Source organism: Danio rerio, chromosome 16, assembly GCF_049306965.1.
Source record: "Danio rerio strain Tuebingen ecotype United States chromosome 16, GRCz12tu, whole genome shotgun sequence".
Taxonomy (NCBI): Eukaryota; Metazoa; Chordata; class Actinopteri; order Cypriniformes; family Danionidae; genus Danio; species Danio rerio.
The window spans coordinates 30,459,847-30,478,635 of NC_133191.1; the positions used below are offsets into that span (position 1 = coordinate 30,459,847).

At 37.4% G+C, this 18,789-nt stretch overlaps 1 protein-coding gene across 9 annotated transcripts in view; it reads left to right on the forward strand.

Annotated features, from left to right (window-relative positions):
* The first annotated feature begins 241 nt into the window (after window positions 1-241).
* nr4a3 (nuclear receptor subfamily 4, group A, member 3) overlaps window positions 242-18,789 on the forward strand; it is a 31,798-nt gene continuing 13,250 nt past the window's right edge. The window contains exons 1-6 of one of the 9 annotated variants that reach the window (XM_009292332.5): window positions 242-2,334; window positions 3,103-3,255; window positions 4,061-4,142; window positions 8,457-9,301; window positions 17,143-17,272; window positions 17,987-18,150. In XM_009292332.5, the coding sequence (XP_009290607.1) occupies window positions 2,296-2,334; window positions 3,103-3,255; window positions 4,061-4,142; window positions 8,457-9,301; window positions 17,143-17,272; window positions 17,987-18,150 (1,413 nt within the window). In that variant the 5' untranslated portion in view covers window positions 242-2,295. Of the gene's footprint in view, window positions 2,335-3,102; window positions 3,256-4,060; window positions 4,143-8,456; window positions 9,302-17,142; window positions 17,273-17,986; window positions 18,159-18,789 lie in introns of those variants that run through there. The other 8 variants (XM_073924945.1, XM_073924946.1, XM_073924947.1 and 5 more) reach the window with 8 other exon arrangements.

Here is an 18,789-nt window from a genome sequence, read left to right on the forward strand (position 1 = left end):
CAAGCAACAGACAACACGCCCTACCGCGCGATTTCTGATAACCTCTGACCAAGAGTCAGAAGACCAACTCTATTCCTCTCTCTCCTGGCAAGGACTGTACGGCTTATGTGTATACTGTACCAGAGAGGCCGGGGACTACAGTGCAGACAGTGCAGGCTCGACGTCACCTCTCCCATGGCGTCACATTGACGTAGCGCATTCCACTCTAGCTATGTAGAAGCCAGGCGCACATAAATGTGCTATTAGACTTTCTCTCGCTCAGCGCGCCACATAAACAAAGGCACATTGCAACTTAAGCTCAGCGCATCCTCTCGTTTACTAACGCCGACACTATTATAGTGGAGCTGACAGAACCACGGAGTACTTTTTTTCTTCATAGCTAAAAGGAAAATCGGTCAAGTAATATTTTTAAATGAAAAATCATCAACTTTTTTACTTTAATACCAACTTTTACTCAACCACTTTTTCAGTTTTTACAATTTTCGGTTGGATATGCACAAGGAATTATTAGGGCTTTAAAACATATGTAAAGACGGACCGTCAACAGAAATCAAGTAAGTAGTATTTTTTAATTTTATACGATTTATAGAGCATAAAACACAACTGTACACTTTAAAATCCCTGACAACATGCTTTAGGTGACTTGTAGTGTTTCTATAGCGGTCTCCATTCATATATTTGTGCATGACATAAAGAACTTTCAGGTGCGGACCTGTTGAATGTCCAGCGCGTAAACGAGCTGTATTTCTGCGCTATCTTTGTTGATAGAGGGACCGAATGCGAATTTAATTTGCGAAACGGGGGCTATAATATTCTCACAGGTTGTCATGGAAATGGGATGCCTCTTCCTCACCCGGGTAAACCGCTGTGAGCTCGCGCGGGGCCGGTAGAGAGTCTCGTGAGATGCGCCAAGAAGAAGGAGAGAGTGCTGAGCGCTCCACAATTCTCAAAAACCCGACTTAACATTGTGCCAATGTTTTTATATTCATTCATAGCAGTATCTAGAATACTTTCATTTATATGATTTAGTTTCATAAACATCGCTTTTACCACGTTTCAATGACATGACTACATGCGCTTCATTCATTCCATCTTGACGCAACGGAAGGACCGCACGCGAACATACACAATGAACACATGTGCACAGTTATCAGAAATAATTAACCTACACAAACTGTCAACATGTCGTCTAGTTTTCTTCTCATATTTACCACTCTCACTATTCTTCTAACAGTGTTCTATGAGATAAATATCAGTTCACTTGTGGTCAGGAAAACAAGCGTTTGTTTGCTTTTAGAAGACTTTAAATTCTTTAATTTTGGAATAAAACCTTTAAAAAATTATTTTCCTTTACTACAGTAGCCAATGTGGTGTGAATTTCAGATCAAAACACGATGCAGGGGCACTTACTATTACGCACACAAATGAATGACAGTAAAGTTACTTTTTATTTCACTGCCTGTAGCCTACAAATACCAATAGTAACAGCTGTGCCAGAACCACCCTCATGAGGTATGTGATACAACAATATATTGATTTTGACCTAAATGACTTGTTCTTCTGCTAAAGTTTTATAACGGAGCACGCGAGATCGGGTCACGGAGTACATAGCCTGGTCTCTTCCCCTAAGGTCTCTGTCGGGTGTCAAATCCCGTTCTCCAAGCTAATTTAATGTACTTGTATTTTTCCATCCCTCTATCTCCACTCTCTCCTTTTCTTTTGTGTGTTTGCTGGAAAGCCTCTATCTCGCGCGCTTATTGAACGGAGAACGGAGCGCCTCTACAAAGCGCGTGCTTCAGTGCTCTCTCGCGGTTCTCTAGGTTACCGGGGCACAAGCGGACCGGCGGCTCCATGCGTACACACTCAATCACGCTCTGTCAAAATCACACATGACCCCAATCAGGCAATGGTTCAACTCAAATGCAAAAGTAATAAAGTCTCTAGAAAGCCATCCTATTTATATCAGCATCCGTTAATATCAGCATTAATTGTGAGGCGACTCAAAATGATCAAAATGTGTTCCCGTCTTTTACTTTCCTCACTTCAATTGTAAGTCAAATCATAAATTAGTTCCGGAAGTCTTGATATTGCCTAACCATGAAGGTTTCTATGTATTGTTTCAAGTAGTTTGAGGGGTCGAGAAAGTGCCCAATGCCTGACAAGGCAGGCTGTGAGAGCGCGCTTCTTCTGTCAGGGAGGGGGCGCTAGTCGCTTTTAAAAACTCTTGAGCTCTGCGCGCGTGGGTTTATTTGACCGAAGACGAGGATAGTCGGAGTTCTGTGAGTGCCCAGGTGAATGTTGTCCAGCCGTCACTGTGACTGTCGTTATTCTGAGGTAAAGCAAAACAAATACTGCATGGCAACGTATTTTATTAGACGCTCAGAGCGGTTTAAACTCCATGGTCGAGTGCAGCACCAGAAGGAACAATCAAATAGTCCTTTGTAAATCGTATTAGCAGTTTGTGTAATAAAGTTATTTTTGAGCTCAAACACTGCATGTCACATCTTCACTTTAATGGATTTTCAGGGTTTTTTTTCTTTTAGCGTTTTCCTTGAATGTAATACAAAACGGTTATTGTAACATTTTGTTACAAAATGTTTTGTTTGTGCTTGGTGTGCACTTTGTGATTAATGTTAACTTGTTAAAAAGGCTGCAATTGCATCGTCGTTAAATTAAATATATTTCTGTTAAAAAAGATTTCTTTTTGTGTTTAAATTATATTTCAGTATTTCTGAATACAATCGAGGAGTGTTTTAGTAAACATAATCTGAATATGTCAGTATATTTTCTGTGCTATATAACATACATATTAACAAATTATATGAACCCATGCATCTTTTATGAAAATATTCAAGGAGTTCTGTTATTATAGAAGACAACTATTTGCTTATATACTTTTAATGGTAGCTGTTTTGGAGCAGACCGCATGCTTCTTTAACCTTGTTTATTCACCTTCACACTTGCATATAAATTATATTCATTTAAAATTACTCAGAAAACTCTTGAGTTTCTAGCTAACATTCTGCCAGTTCTAAGACTTTGCCACTACTTTGACCTTATGTCATAGCAGTGAACTAAATCATTGTGTGCTCCCGATTTCAGACACCGGTTCGGAAGAGCGCCTGCAGCCCAGGTCTGGGTCCCGGCTACCGGATACCTCACCCGCCGCGTGTGCTGAAGCAGCCCCGAACCCCAGACGCGTGCAGCCTCCACTCGAAAAACCGACCACGATTCAGCGAGCAAAAGGCCAATCAGGTATACCACAATTCTATTTAAAAATCTCTCCCACTCCGGAGGGCATTTTATAAGATATTTCACATACAATTGCATATTTAAACATTTAAAATTAAGCTGTAGGCTAATACAGGTCGTTTCAATATCATCACATTTAGTCAATGTAAACAAACTGCTACCAAGTTTTTGTTGCTGCTTTTGAAAGCCTTATATACCTGAACAGTATATTTTTTTATGATACCCCAGTTCTACATGTTGTAGCCTATCTTTGTATTTGTTAAAATGACAAGTAAAAAGTTGTCCTGTTATAATAAAAGCAATATTTAATTCATAAGAATTTATTTTTATAATTTTAGAACAAAAATGTTTGAGCTTTGTTTGTGTTTGTTCTGAAAATAAATGCAAAAACAGCACTGTTTTTAAAGACATTGTCGTTGTTCAACATTCCTCAGCAAATTGCATTCAATTCTTTTTAAAACACGAGTTGCGCAGATGGTGGTTGCATGTTTTTATGTCAGATAAGGTAGCCTATGTATTTGTGTTCAAATTCCTGGAACGAGTGGAATTTATATAATAGTTTTTTTCTGTACCTTCCCAGTTATGATAATATCATCATAAGGCAGTCTTCTTTATGGTCACAGCAACCTCGTGTGCTCCTGTCAGAATGCTTTGTCCTGTTGTCTTAGTGTAAAGAAAGTGAAAGTTTGCGCAAATATATTTGTGCTGCTGCCTTTGTTTGCTTCAAGAGCAAAATTATACTGGTTAGCGTGTCATGCATTTATTTATTTTGTCGTTGATTTATTTATTTTTTTTGTTTGTTTGTTAGATCTATGGCACTCTGACAATGAACAAGCGATCACAGTTATTGGAACAGCTGCATTTTGTCCATCTAAAATGCACACCTCGAGGTTAGAAACTGTTTCATCCCTCTAAAGCGCTTTCTATAAGCCTGCGTGTGTATTTGTGTGAGGCTCTCTGTCTGGTGCACGCGCGCGCACACACTAGAGCTGTAAAGCATCGTTTCAGTATGACTTTATGTGGTTTAGACCTTCTTAATAATTTGACTTTTTACGTTATGCTGGCTGCGTTTTCATTTTTTATTATCCGTGTCATGGTGAAATGTGGAGCTGATGTAGAGAATCGACGTGCTGTGGAGTTTGCACGTGCACAAACAAGTCATAAACGGATACACACAAGAGATAGTCAGACAGAAAGCCAGGTCCCGCTTTTTTATGTAAGGATTTGTCTAGACGTACACATTCTGAGCTCTTAAATTGGACGAAAAGACCTTGACCGGCTGAATGCCATATTTGTGCTTAACGCAATTTTGTCTTCAAATTCCAAAACTAATTTAAAGCAAGTTTATCAGCATGTCTGTGCTTATATGGCTGACTGACATTCTTTTCAACCCATTGAGTATTATCTAAATTTATTTGTTTATTCGTTTATTTGATCGATTTATGTATTGTGAGTTTAAAATAAGAATGACTTGTTTTAAATAAGCATTGAAGCAAATGTTTCCCAAGTGCTCGTTGGGGAGATATTTGTGTGTGTGATGTCAGTCATGAAAGTTTGACTCACTTTTGCAGTTCTCCATTTAGCGAGAGACAGACTGACCTCAAACATCCATTCCTCCGTCAGTATCTATGACGATGAAAGGGTCGCACCTAATCCCTCCCGCCCGCGCTTTGGCACCTCACTCTGACGTAAAACGTCAAGTTGCAAATTATGGGGATGTTATAAGCTCGGTTTTGATCTCCACCCCCTCCCCATTTTCGCCACCTTTTACTTAGTCTACATCCAAAGAAAATAAATAAATAAAAATTATATATATATATATATATATATATATATATATATATATATATATATATGTGTGTGTGTGTGTGTGTGTGTGTGTGTGTGTGTGTGTGTGTGTGTGTGTGTGTGTGTATAGGCCCGTAGCCAGCACCCACTGACAAAGTCCAGAATTTGACCTCAACATGAGCTCAGTTATCCCATTTTTGACTGCTAAACCATCATCAATTGTCAAAATTATTGAAAGAAGAATGCTTTAAAACATTTTATATTTTTAATTATTTAAGTGGCCTAATTGTGACTGAGGAAAGTTAAATGAGCTGGCCAGTTTGTTATTTGCCTATAGGCTGCAGTTTTTTTATTTTAAAATACGTTTTACAGATTCATATTTAGTTTTAAATGATGGAAGATAATACATTTATTTGTATTTAAAAATGAGTATATTTTTTTCCTTATTCAAATACTAATTACAATATTTATACAACTGGATTGACTTACAGTTTAAATCCTAATTTGTAAATAAATAGTATGGTAAGCACTATGACAAAATTGAAGGAAAAATTTTATAGTGTAGTTATGATCACAATCCGACAAGCATTTTCAGCAAAGATTAGTTCTTAAATTGTCACTAAAATGCACAAAGTGCATAATTGAATAAAAAAATTAGGCAAATAACTACAAAAAAGTGCCCCTTTTAATAGGCTGGCAACATGCTTTATATATATATATATATATATATATATATATATATATATATATATATATACACACACACACACACACACACACACACACACACATACACACGTTTTCAGCGTCTCCAATCAACAACCACAAATATTTGAATATTGGATTAAAAATTAACCACTGTGCATTAAAGATATGCGACCAGTAACCATAGCAACACCTTCTCGATCATTGTCTGTATAGCAGTCAATACATGCACAATACATAGGCTTAGTCCTGGGAATTATAATTAAGTTATTTACACATTTCACATATATTAATAATAACATTAGTTTTATTTAAAGCGGAGACTTAAAAAAAAAAAAAAAAGGCCTAGGCTAGTTGACGGTTATCTAGGGGAGCCAAAACATTAGTAGGCTACTTATTTGGGTTAAGGAAGACACCATAAAAAAGTGACAGGTTATATAATTTAAACTGTAAACCCCTAGAAGTCATTTAATACCTAATTCGTACATTGAAATATATACTTTAGTAGCCTTCAATTTTCATTTATTTAGTGATTTATTGATTTATTACCAAAATTGTAGTAGGCTACTACATGTTATCTATAATGCTTTCTTCTACAAATTTAGGATTGAAAAAATGCAATAATAAAAATAGTTATTATTAGCAACATTTATATTTAAATGAGGTGAATGATAAGAAAGTTTCCTGTTGTTTTTAATAGGCCTAAAAAAAACCTTTTTCAATAGTTTCAATAGTGGTCAAAGTTAAATAGGTAAAAAGGTGTGAACAAAATATATGTGTTATTCATTATGCTTTAAATCCAGAGTCGAGACATACATTAAATCTGTTGTTATCCATGATGCTGTACGATTTGTATGCATAGGCAGTGATGTGCGTAGAAAAAGGAACATGCGCGCACCAGTCTGAGTCATCACAGGTAAAGGGCCGTTCATAATTGATAGGCCTCCTGATTTTACTAAACACACATGACGTGGTGGAGGCACAAGGATTACGGAGTCACTACACGACAGCGTCAAGCCAAAGTCGGGTCTGTGTACACTTCCCCACCTAGGGAAAATAAGCAAACAAAGCACACGCACACACACACACATTATCTCCTCACGGACTCAGGTAGCTCTGCACAGATGCACTTAAACAGCTGTGTAAAGGCGCACAGTTGTAAGTTATATAACTCTGAGTGCGCTGGCAATATGGTTTTTCCTGGAGCACAGAGCTGGCCCAGGATACAGCCTACTAGAAACAACAAGGGACTTCCTAATGGCTTTTAATGAGATCACTTCATGGTGCTTGGTGCGAATTTAATTAATAGAGTATCATGGATATTTATCTCAAAGCGTTTAGACTTTATGATTTGATAGTAAGTGAACTCTTGTTTGTGCAGCGTTGCATATTTACACTTATGCGTATTTTTAAGTCATCAAAGACTGATTTGTTAGGTATATAGGATATGTGTGCTTGATGGGTTGGACGGTGTTTGCTTGTGAGAAAGTCTCATGAAGTTTAAATCCAGAAAAAAAAACTTACTTGAAGGAGGCATTTCAGTGAATTAGGCTACATAATTATTAAGAAGACAGTTCAGCCTGAAATTCCATTTCTGTCGTCATTTATTAGCCCTCATGTTGTTCTAAACCTCTATGAACAGATTCTGCCTGCAATGTCGTCAAAGCCTGGAAGACTAATTCAACAGTAGATCCTTTGAAATCTTCCTAATGGGCTTTTTAGATTCGTGCGTAAAATAGGGTCTGTGGTTGATATAGCTTGACGATACTGCAGCTTAAACTCCACCCAGCAAGCATTTTTTGTTTTTAAAGATATCTAATAGACGTCTAAACATAGTCATCTTGGCTTAAACAAAGCAATAAAACAATTTGGGCTGTCAGCGAAAATCTAATGGATGTCTAAGAATAGGCCAAAACTAGACTATTCACCAAATAAACAGAAATGAATGATATAAAGTCTGTCTAATTGACGACTAGTCTAGTTTTGGCCTATTCTTAGATGTCTGTTAGATTTTCACTGACAGCCCAAGTTTAGCCTTGTTTTAGTCAAGCTGTGTGTGTTTAGATGTCTATTAGATGTCTATTAAACACAAAATTGTTTGCTGGGCCAACAAATACGCATGTTATGTATAGGCACTTATTACAAATACACTTTTCTTTTAAAATAAAATAAACATGCTTCAGAATTCACATTTTCTTTATGGGTGAGTGTAATTTCCAGTTTATACCTGAACATAAAAAGCATTGTCCACAGGTCTTGTTTTACCTTGGTATTTATTAGAAAGCCAAAGAAATATCTTTAGTAGACCAGCTCTGAATTAGGCAACCAGGTTTTATGTCACGGCTAAATGGAGACGTCAGCTTGAGAAACTAAAAAAATGCACTGAAAATAACTTTGTTTTCTATTGGAGAATAAAAATCTTACATCCTGTGTTAGAGTAAATAATGACTGAACTTCATTTGAATCAGATGTTTTTTTTTTCCCGTATTTTGAGAGTCAAGGCCAGGAATGAGGAATTGATTTTTTTGTTCTGCATGTGTGCCCACCAGCTCACAGGCTAACCCACGTTTCCTGGCGAATGGTTTATCTACTAACTCAGCACTAACAAAATAATACTCAAATGCCATGATTGACAGCACATGCTCTGTACACCAAAAGACAAAATAAAAGCAGTGTGATAGTCATTTTCCCATTCTCTCTCCCCATCTCAGTAGACATGCCCTGCGTTCAGGCCCAGTACGGCCCTCCACCCCATGGGTCCAGCTACTCTGCCCAGTCCTTTGGCTACCATGGTGACTACAGCGCTGACCTCATGGCGACAGACTACACAAAGTGTGAGCTCAGTGGGGGAGAGATCTCAGCGGCGGCCGCCACCACTTCCTTACCCAGTTTTAATGTGTTTGTGGAGGGCGGCTTCGAGCCCAAACCTTCCTGTCTGTATCAACTCCCTCCTCAACGCCCTATCATCAAGAAAGAGGAGGAGTCCTTCCCACCCATGGCACCATCTGACGAAGCAATACCTGGGAGCTCCATGTACTTTAAACAGTCGCCCCCTTCGACGCCCCCTACGCCGCTTCACCCCGGCCCACCCAGCAGCTCTTTCTTGTGGGATGAGCACAGTCTTCCCCCAGTGCCCCAACCTTGCCTGATTGAAGGCCCGCTGAAGAGCCCTCGCTTCCCTCATTTCTACGAGCAGACGGTGCCACCCTCCACCAGCGGCTACGACACTGCCATCGGCCTTCCGCTGCGCCCTGAACGCTCTCCTTCGTCCTCCTCTTCGTCTTCACATGTGCCACCCAACATGGACACACATGCACACTCACACGTGCACTCCCATACGCACTCAAACATGTACCCGATCAACATGGGTAAGCCGGGAGGCCTGGCGTTTCGCTCTCTGGGCATGGGCCACTGTCCACCGCTTCTGGGAGAGAGTTTGCCATCGCCGCCAAATCGCACCAGCTCTGGAGAAGGAACCTGCGCGGTTTGTGGAGACAACGCAGCCTGCCAGCACTATGGCGTACGCACTTGTGAGGGCTGCAAAGGCTTCTTCAAGGTAAGAATTCAGCATCCAAGCTGGACAGAGGGCTTTTGTTTTCCTACGTTGTATCGAATACAGACGCACCTAGAGTTCCATCATTGTCACTATTGCTTGCACAAGTATGCCATTGCAAATGCATAATAATCCTTAGTGACACACACTTTCACAGAGAGCTTCATATAAGAAGTTCTGTTCAGTGCAAATAGGAGGATTATAAGAGAGTTTTAGTTAACATGTTAAGCAGCCTTTCCACTGCACACAGCAAACGACAAGCAACAGACGGAAAGTCATTCATTTCCAATGGAGAGTAGTCCTGGAGCTCCGATTTGAGCTGCAGATCCGTTAAAATATTTGAACTCCTGCTTCTGAACCGTATGCAACCAGCCGTCCGGATGTGATGTATTCTAGTGTTGTCCAAGCAGGTCCATGGGTGCGAGATGAGAAATAGGAGTTTTTCTTTATTTTTTAAATTAGAAATAAGTCTACATTAAAAAAAATCTATTCATAAATGAGTAATAAAAAAACGTTATTATTTTTAATCTTGTCTTAACAATCTCTCAAAATTATTATAGCAATGATGAGTTTCTACTATTCATTCATTTATTCATTCAACCATGATGAACGCATAGAGAATAAAGGCTGTTGCTTTTACACTCCTTTATTTGGGACACCACCGCGAAAATCAGCTTCCCATGGTGCACGACAAAACTGAATATTCTGTACGACTGCCACAAGGGGGCGGGCGTATGCCAACAGTCGTGTCCGAATGTCGCGTGCAGTGTGCAGACTAACTACACACTAAAGTTAATATTGTCATCATTTACTCACCCTCATGTCAACCACATGTATGGTTTTATTTCTTTTTTGAAATGCAAAAACGGTAAAAAAAAAAAAGTAAGTTGTGACAAAAGTGCTCGTTTTCACATTTATTTAATAAATATCTTACATATTTTCATAAAAAAAAACAGATTATTATTTGAATACAAAAAAATTCTGAGGCCTACTAGAAAGTTTGCTGAGGGTCCCTAGCTGGCCCAGGGCAACTCATTCAAATACTGTTTTTTTTTTTTAGTGAGCTATTCCTTTAACATTGCACAAAAAGCTGAGCAAGCTGCGATTGACTAAAACTGATGGAAAATACTTGCCAGTTAGCAAACCTCTTATTTGGATTTCCCATATTGCTTTACACTTTTTCATGGTAATATGTTAGCTGGAAGCTGATGTGGGCGTTTGCAGTTTATGTTGATTGATATGTATTCCTCAGTGTGTGGCTAATTTGAATAGCACGTCTCATTGTGTATGTGAGTGTGTCTGTCATTAAATGGAGTGTAAGAGGCTTGTACTTGCACACTATTGTGCAGTGTGTGTTGATCAGTGTCTCTTATGTGGTCAGTGTAGTGTTTGTTGATTGTGTATTCATTAGTGGTCATTAGTTTTGTTCTTGGTTTGAAAGAAGCTTTTGGTTGAAGAGGCTCACAACCGCTCTACACCGATCGCACCTCGTTTTCTGAGTGTGAGGCTCAGGGCTAACCAACCATTGAAACACACTCCGTGGACATTTGAACCAAGGTTAAAGCCAACCATATGAATAGTGATTCTTTAGTGAGCTCTGTGTGTTTTAGTTGTTTGTTTTGAAGAGGGGGTTGTAATATGATCTTAACCACAAATAAAAAAGCATTTGAGGATGTGCAGAAATGATTTTAAAAAAATGAAAGATTGTTTAGTTTCAGTTTCAGACCGTGGCAGGTTTGCTCAGCTTTTTCATTGGCTTGTGTGTACTGAGTGTGAATGTATGTGTGTGTGTCTTTGAGTGCTCTCACAAATCGTCTGAGCGGCGGTTGCCACAGTGTCTGTGAGGGTCGTTTCCCTCGGTGACCAGTGAGAGGTGTGACAGCGGCGCGCACTTAAAATACAGCAGCTTGGAGATGTAGCCAGAAACACACACGCACACACATTTACACACACCGAGACTGAGGAGAGCCTGGAACGTAGGACGGCAAAAGGGATTTATTTTCAACAGACTTACCAGACTTTAACATATATTTGACAGCTATTTAAAACTCTGAGATTCACGTTCTTAATTTGCTTAGGTTTATATGTTAGAAACAACGAGAAGACTTAAAACACACAGAGACTGTGCTGAAAGACTGACAATGAAAGGGATGGAGCGAGAGTGGCAGAGCTGAAATAATTGAAAATGGCCTGTGGTCTGGTGCAGAAATAAATTATGCCTCTTTTCAATTAGTTTCACAATTAGTTTTTATTTAGTAATTAATAAAAGCAGGGGTTGGTAAGCCTGAGGCTTTGAAGCCATTACTGCAACGCTGGCACACATGCACGCAGACACAAATGACATCCACAAACAATGACATATGCACACTGGCAAGTCTTAGACGATCAGCAGACTTATTTTTATGCATACGCACACATTCATTGTCACCCCTAACTCACAAAACACACTCGCCATTTAATTATCTCAGGCAACTCATTAACTCACAATATAAATATTAGCAGGTGAATTTAAATGCAAGCCAGTGTATTGTGAGGCAGTGTATATCCTTTGAAGAATTCTCGTAAATGGGGGTTTATTGTGATTTTTTTTTAATGCAGGTTGATTCCTACTACATTAGGTTTTAGAGTAACATTTTTAATGGAGTGTACATGAATTTATCCTCTAAAATTATTCAGATTTCGCCTTTGCTTTAGTTTTATGTTTATTAACGGGCACTAAATCAATTTACTTATGGCTCTACTTTACATCTGAATACAAACTGTTCTGCTGTTTCACAATGAAAAAATAGTTTTAAAAAAAGGCGAATCACTCTGTCTTGTTTATCTGCTACCACCAGTTATTTTCACACCATTTATTTGTTTTGTAATTTGCTCTGTGACTCATAACGAGAGAATATTTATTCTGAATATTAACCTAATGGAGGGTTGAAGACAGTCTCGCTCATTCACAAAACCTCCATTGGAATAAAAGTTTAACAGCTCTTAACTGCTCAAAACTGAATGAGAACTCATCTCCAGCACTTTCCTTTAGCTTTACATCGATTAAATGAGCCACAACAAATACAAATGTGCATTTGCGGCTGTATTGTGGCATTTATAGAGTACTGAATAATAAACGCACTAAAATGTGCTCAATTCGTCTTATCATACAGTCTAAGTGCGCAATACACGCAGACACACACTTATGACCCAGTTCCACCTCTCCTATTGAACAGCCATACACACACGTCTAATTACACACCCAGAGGAGAGAGCGAGAGAAGATAGTCTGATCATCTCTGATTAGGGGAGGAGAGGACGAGGAGAGCGGGATATAACTTCCCTAAGGGGTTTTAATGTGCGACAGGGCCATTAGCACATGTTACATGTCATGAATCCACAACTGCTTGTCTTTACCGACCCTACGGACCCTGCTGTGCACTGGACCGCAACCCTGTGTCTGTGTGTGCGCGCATGAGAGGATGATGGTAGTTAGACAATGAAAGTAGTTTTTTAGATTTTCATTTGACATAGACTCTAAAAATAAAGCTTCTTAATCAGCATTTATTGTTTTATTGAAGGTTTATCATCCTTGGAACCTTATGTAATTAAAAGTGCATTTATAATAGTTCTTTAGCGCCGTAAATGATTTTTAAGATTGTAAAATCTTTCTTGCATTGGTTCTAAGAAGTGAATCTAGAATCCCGTTTCAATGGCATTACTGCAAACATCCCTATTGGAACTTTTATTTTATCATAGGTTACATTTCTGGGGATGATTTGTAGTTTTTTCAGAGTTTTACAATTATTTATAATAATAAGGTAAATACAACAAGCCCTTTACATGAAGGATAAATTTAGATCTGCTAAAAGCATAAATGTAAATGTTAATACTCTCAGAGACACCCTGACTTCATACTTTTTTTAAATTTTGGGTTAGTTTAGATTTTTGTTTGACATAGACTTTTAAAATAAAGGTTCTTTATTGGCATTTATTGTTTTATTGAATATTTATTCGCCATGGAACCTTTTGTAATTAAAAGTGGTTTGCATTTATAATGGTTCTTCATCATGGGAAATGATTTTTTAGATTGTTAAATATTTCTTGCGTTGGTTTTAAGAAGTGAATCTAGAATGGTGCTTCGATGTCATTACGGCGAACATCCCCATTGGAACTTTTACTTTATAGTTACATTTCTGTGGATGATTTGTAGTTTTTTAGAGAGTTTTACAATTATTTATAATAATAAGGTAAATACAACATGCCTTCTACATGAATGATACATTTGGATTTGCTAAAAGCATAAATGTAAATGTTACTGACTTTTTTTTTTAAGGTATTTTTAGTTTTTATTATATTATGTTTATTTTGGTTAGTGCAATTACCATTAACCATGAAATTGAGCATCAAATTGACCAGTAATTATTTAGTTTTTCTCATATTCCACAACAAATCAGTGTGTCAAAACTTGCAGGAATATTCATGAAACTACATGTGAAATTTTCAAAGTTTAAAAGAAGTTGATTGAAATTTTGTGGAGAAAAAGTGAGAGATATTTGCATAGGAGGTACCTAAGATATTCTTTTCTGTTTAAAAAAGTTAGAAACCCGTTGTAATAGTGACGATTGTGCTTTGTGTCATTGTTTAAACTACATAAACAAAAAATGCAGACATTTTAGACACTTAATCATACGTAAAACAGCTTATTTCAATTTATGAACATCATGAGATGTGTTTCCATGAGCTCCCGCAGCAACAAAACCTTCAAAGTTTTTGTGGACAGTACACTAACTGTGACCGACAGACAGAACGTGTCACAGTATGAATCGTAAAGTAGCAGAGCTCCACTCATACGTGCAGTGCAGGGGAAACGACGAGGTGCTGTTTCTTTTCTTCTTTTTTTTTTCTTCAGACTAAGCCCAGGGTGTTTTCAAGATGATGTGCTCCACAGGTTGTATTTTAATCAAGTCATACTGAATCAGTGTGAATTTAGCTGTAACCGAGTAGACTCCGTGAGCTAACAAGTGCATTTGCGTGCCCACTGGGAGATTAGTCCACTCTAGTAGAGCCGCTCTGCTAGTTTTATGTTCAATTTAAGTGAAATTTGAGAAACCGTGCAAATCACATGGATAATGTGGGTGTGGGTGGGAGTTTTAGCTTCACCTGACGGTAAAAATCCAGCTTTCTGCGAAACACGGGAGATTTAATTGATTTCATTTACACCTGTTAGAAACAGCTGCAAGCGTGGAATGATTGATTTCTTTATAGTTTGATTTAAAAAATATTTTAATAGAAATCAAATATTAAAGGGGCAGTTCACACAAAAAAAATGATTTTTACTCATTTAGAAAAAAACTGGGAGCAATTTTAACTTTTTTTTTAATTTTTTTTTTTATAATGATTACTAGGGCCAGACAGACTCTGCTGACTTTTTTTGCTATTTCTGCACAGAATTTTTTTAAAATCTGCGGATTTATGTGAGTATCGTAACAAAAAACTTAATATATTAAAGAAAAGAAAAAACTTTTTAAACTTTTTATGTTTTTAATGCAAATCCAATAACATCCACTTATTTGGTAAAAACAAAGCAAGTCTCCCATATAATATATCTACTAAAATACATAAAGTCAAAAGATATTAGCCAATAATTATACTGAAAATAATAATAAAAAAAAGAATAATTTACACGAGTAAATAAACAGATTCAATAATGGGCTAAAAATCGGCAGATTTCTGCGTGCAGAGATTCCATGTGGGCCTACTGATTACAGACTGTTTGATAATGCCTATTTCTACCAGATGCCAATATAGGTGCTCTAATTCATTGGTCACACTTTACAATCAGATTTCAGTTTTAGTTAATCTATTTACTAACATGAACTAAGAATGAAAAATACTTGTACAGCATTTATTAGTCAGTTCAACATTTACTAATGCATTATTAGCATCCAAATTCTTGCTTGCTATTATGAGTTAATGCACGGTGAGCTAACAAGCTAACAATGAACTTCTGTTTTTCATTATCTAATGTTAAATAACATGAACAAATACTGTAATATATGTTTTATTCGTTGTTTTTTTATGTTAGTAAATACATTAACTAATATTAACTAATACACCCTTATTGAAAAGTGCTACCAACTAATTATAAAATCAACATTATCACTAATAAGGACAAGACAATATTAAGTAAAATGCAAAAAGTCAGTGTTACAGATGTTTCCTTGAAGTTTTTGACTTTTTTTTAGCTAAATATATATTTAATTCAAAACATTTAACCAAACTTTAAAAATGAACATATTTACAGAATAACCCCATGAGTTAAGGTGAAAATTGACATTGTATATTTTTTAGGTTCACTCTAACTTGTTTCTGATTGGAGGAATTAATTGGGTTACTATTTACATTTACATTAGCCGCATTTCAACTGTTTGGTCAGTGAGAGCCAGGACATGAATTAAATGTCACACAACCCGCCCATTTCCGCAGGAAAAAGAAAGTTAAATCAGAATCAGGCAGATACAAAACACCATCTTTATCATCACAAAACAATTAAAATAGAGACAACCGAAACACGCAAATTACTTGTACTGTACAGCATTACATTATACAGTATGTCTATCCGTATAGGCCTTTGTATTTTCATTCATTATATTCGTTTACTCACCGTACGACTGTTGGCATCATGGATCGAGTGGTCTAGCCACAAACAGAGGCATGACCCAACGGACCATCCAAATTATAAAATGACTGAGTTTTTTCATTAATAACTCTGTATAAAACATAGGCTATTTTATAACATATTTAGTTTCCAAATCTTTGAGTGTTTTGTTCTGTTGATAACTTCCATTATTCAACTTCCAAGTCTTCAGCTACCAGTTTCCAACATCCTACAAAATACCTTCATTTTGTGTTCGGCAGAACTCAAACAAACTTGAAACAAGTAGAGGATGAGTAAAGAAGTTTAAAATAAAAAAAAAGTCTATTATTAAATGGTCACCGCTAGCCATTAGCCACTTAGCATACTTAAACTTTACCACTTTAAAGATGTTTAATGGGAAAAAAGCAAAAAGGTATTCAAAGTTGTACCAAAGATGGCCATCCTAAAGATTGTTTCCCGCTTCTGTGTTTTTGAAATTCATTTGAACTACTAGCAGCCTTGGTAATTGAATAACTGGGCAATGAAACCAGCATTGTTGATGTATGTTTTAGTGCCACTAAATTGACCGCAGTTGGAGCTTGTTAAAGCATTGTTTTTGTTTGTTTTGGATCTTACCTTAATCACCACAGAACTTACTGGTCTCACGCAAGCGCTTAACATCTCTTGGCTCTGCAGTAGCTAGCACGTGCTCTTGATGTCTGAAGCTTAGCGCTGTCATACGCTTCCTCTTTCCTACATTATTTTACTCGCAGATCGTTTTATTTCATTTTAATAAGGTCAGCAATAATCGCACATACCCAGTCGAGGAGAAAACAACTCCAGGGGGGGTTATTGGAGAGGCACGATCTGCCAAAACCCCGAGGTGCCGTGAGCTGACCCGCGAGTTTCACAAACAATTTTATCACGCGGCGCGGGATGTCTCGCGGGAGCAGCCTCAGCACGCTCTGCACTGATCTTCATTGTCAGTGGCTTGCGCTAATAAAATTGTCCCTCCTGCAGGCAAAGCATGTTGGGAAATTAATTTTATCTAATTATCCTGATGGAGCAGGAGCTTTTTCACATTGTAATTAAAATCTGACCTGCAAGCTTCCTTTTTAATTCTTAGCCCAAAATGGGATCAAATTAATTAAATAAATAAAATGTTTAGACCTGTTGGCTTATTGTTTTGTTTTTTTCCTCCTCTTTTTCTTGTCGGTGGCTGCAGAGGACGGTGCAAAAGAATGCAAAGTACGTGTGTTTGGCCAGTAAAAACTGCCCTGTGGACAAAAGGAGAAGAAATCGCTGCCAGTACTGCCGTTTCCAGAAGTGCCTCAGTGTAGGCATGGTGAAAGAAGGTACACACACACACACATACACATACCTATAATATGTGTCCAGCCAAGCCACTCAAGCCAATTATTACACAATGGGCTCCGGTGCGTATGACCCCAGCTGGACCTCTAGTTAGAGACTGATGCAAAGGAGATAGACACTCTTTACCTTAATGATTTAAAACCCGCAAACGCACACAGATGCGCCGTGGATTAATACAGATTGGAGCCATAGCTGGCTTGGTTGGTTAGAATGAATGCATGAATTAAAGTATAATGGAGGTGTTTACCGGCAATACTTCGCCTCTGCAATCACAGTCTATCAGCGGATTCTGAGCCGGTAATAACACAGCACACAGGACAGTCACAGGCTCACAGGAATTACACAGAATTTAGGCATGGATATCATGTTATTTCAAAATATCACAGCATAAACCACCTTATCTGCTGATTAGGACAGACATATTATATTATAATGTTCTTGCAACCCATTTCATTGATGTCCTGCAGACATGCTGATTTCAGCTGCCCCCTACTGGTCAGTCAGAAAACATTTTCAATCCAAAAAAACACATTGAATTTTTTTTATGTAAATAAATCTAAACATAACTTAACATCCATCACAAATATAGCATTGTTTTATTGGATTTGTTCAAATATTGGTCCATAGTAATATTTAGATGTGTGGGAGGTATGTGCGTTGTCTAACCTATGTGTTTGGTTGTGTGTTTGGCACAGTGGTGCGCACAGACAACCTGAAGGGCAGGAGAGGTCGCTTGCCATCTAAACCAAAGAGTCCCCTGCAGCCGGAGCCGTCGCCCCCATCGCCTCCCCTCAGCCTGCTGAACGCACTGGTGCGCGCTTATTCCCAGTCCACACCACGAGAGCTAGACTACAGCCAGGTAACTGAGTGTGCTGTTTTCAGTCTAGACTAGGCTTTGGAAATCAATGTTTAGCTATTTGCTGCATGAATTGTTCGATGACCTAATGTTTTATTATTTTCCTTATTCAATTGTTTGTTTGTTTATTTATTTTTCACCAAAATAATTGGTTTTAAGAGAGAGACTAAGGGTAAACATTCCAACCTAGGGTTACAACAATGAACTCAAACTAAAGCTATAGCCATAAAACTAAAACAATTTTTTAAATTCAAAATTAACAGAAAAATACATAATTAAATAAATGAAATTAATAAATAAAATATCTAAATGTTAAAAATGTTTCTCATTCGTATTTATATTAATGATGATGTAATAATAGAACTGCATTTAAATAAATGATATTTAAAATAAAACATATTCTGTTTACACTTTACATTAATGTCCTGTATTTCACATTAGTTAGTTAATTAACTTTAACTATTGATGTACAATACATTTTATTAATGTTTGTTAATATTAATAAACACATTTTGATTATAAAAATGTCTTTTACTGTAAGTATTTTTCATGATAAACATAGCTAACTAATATCTTGTTTTTGCAAAGGTTTACCATTACATAGGCAGAAATGTTATGAACCTAACTACTGTATATATTTAT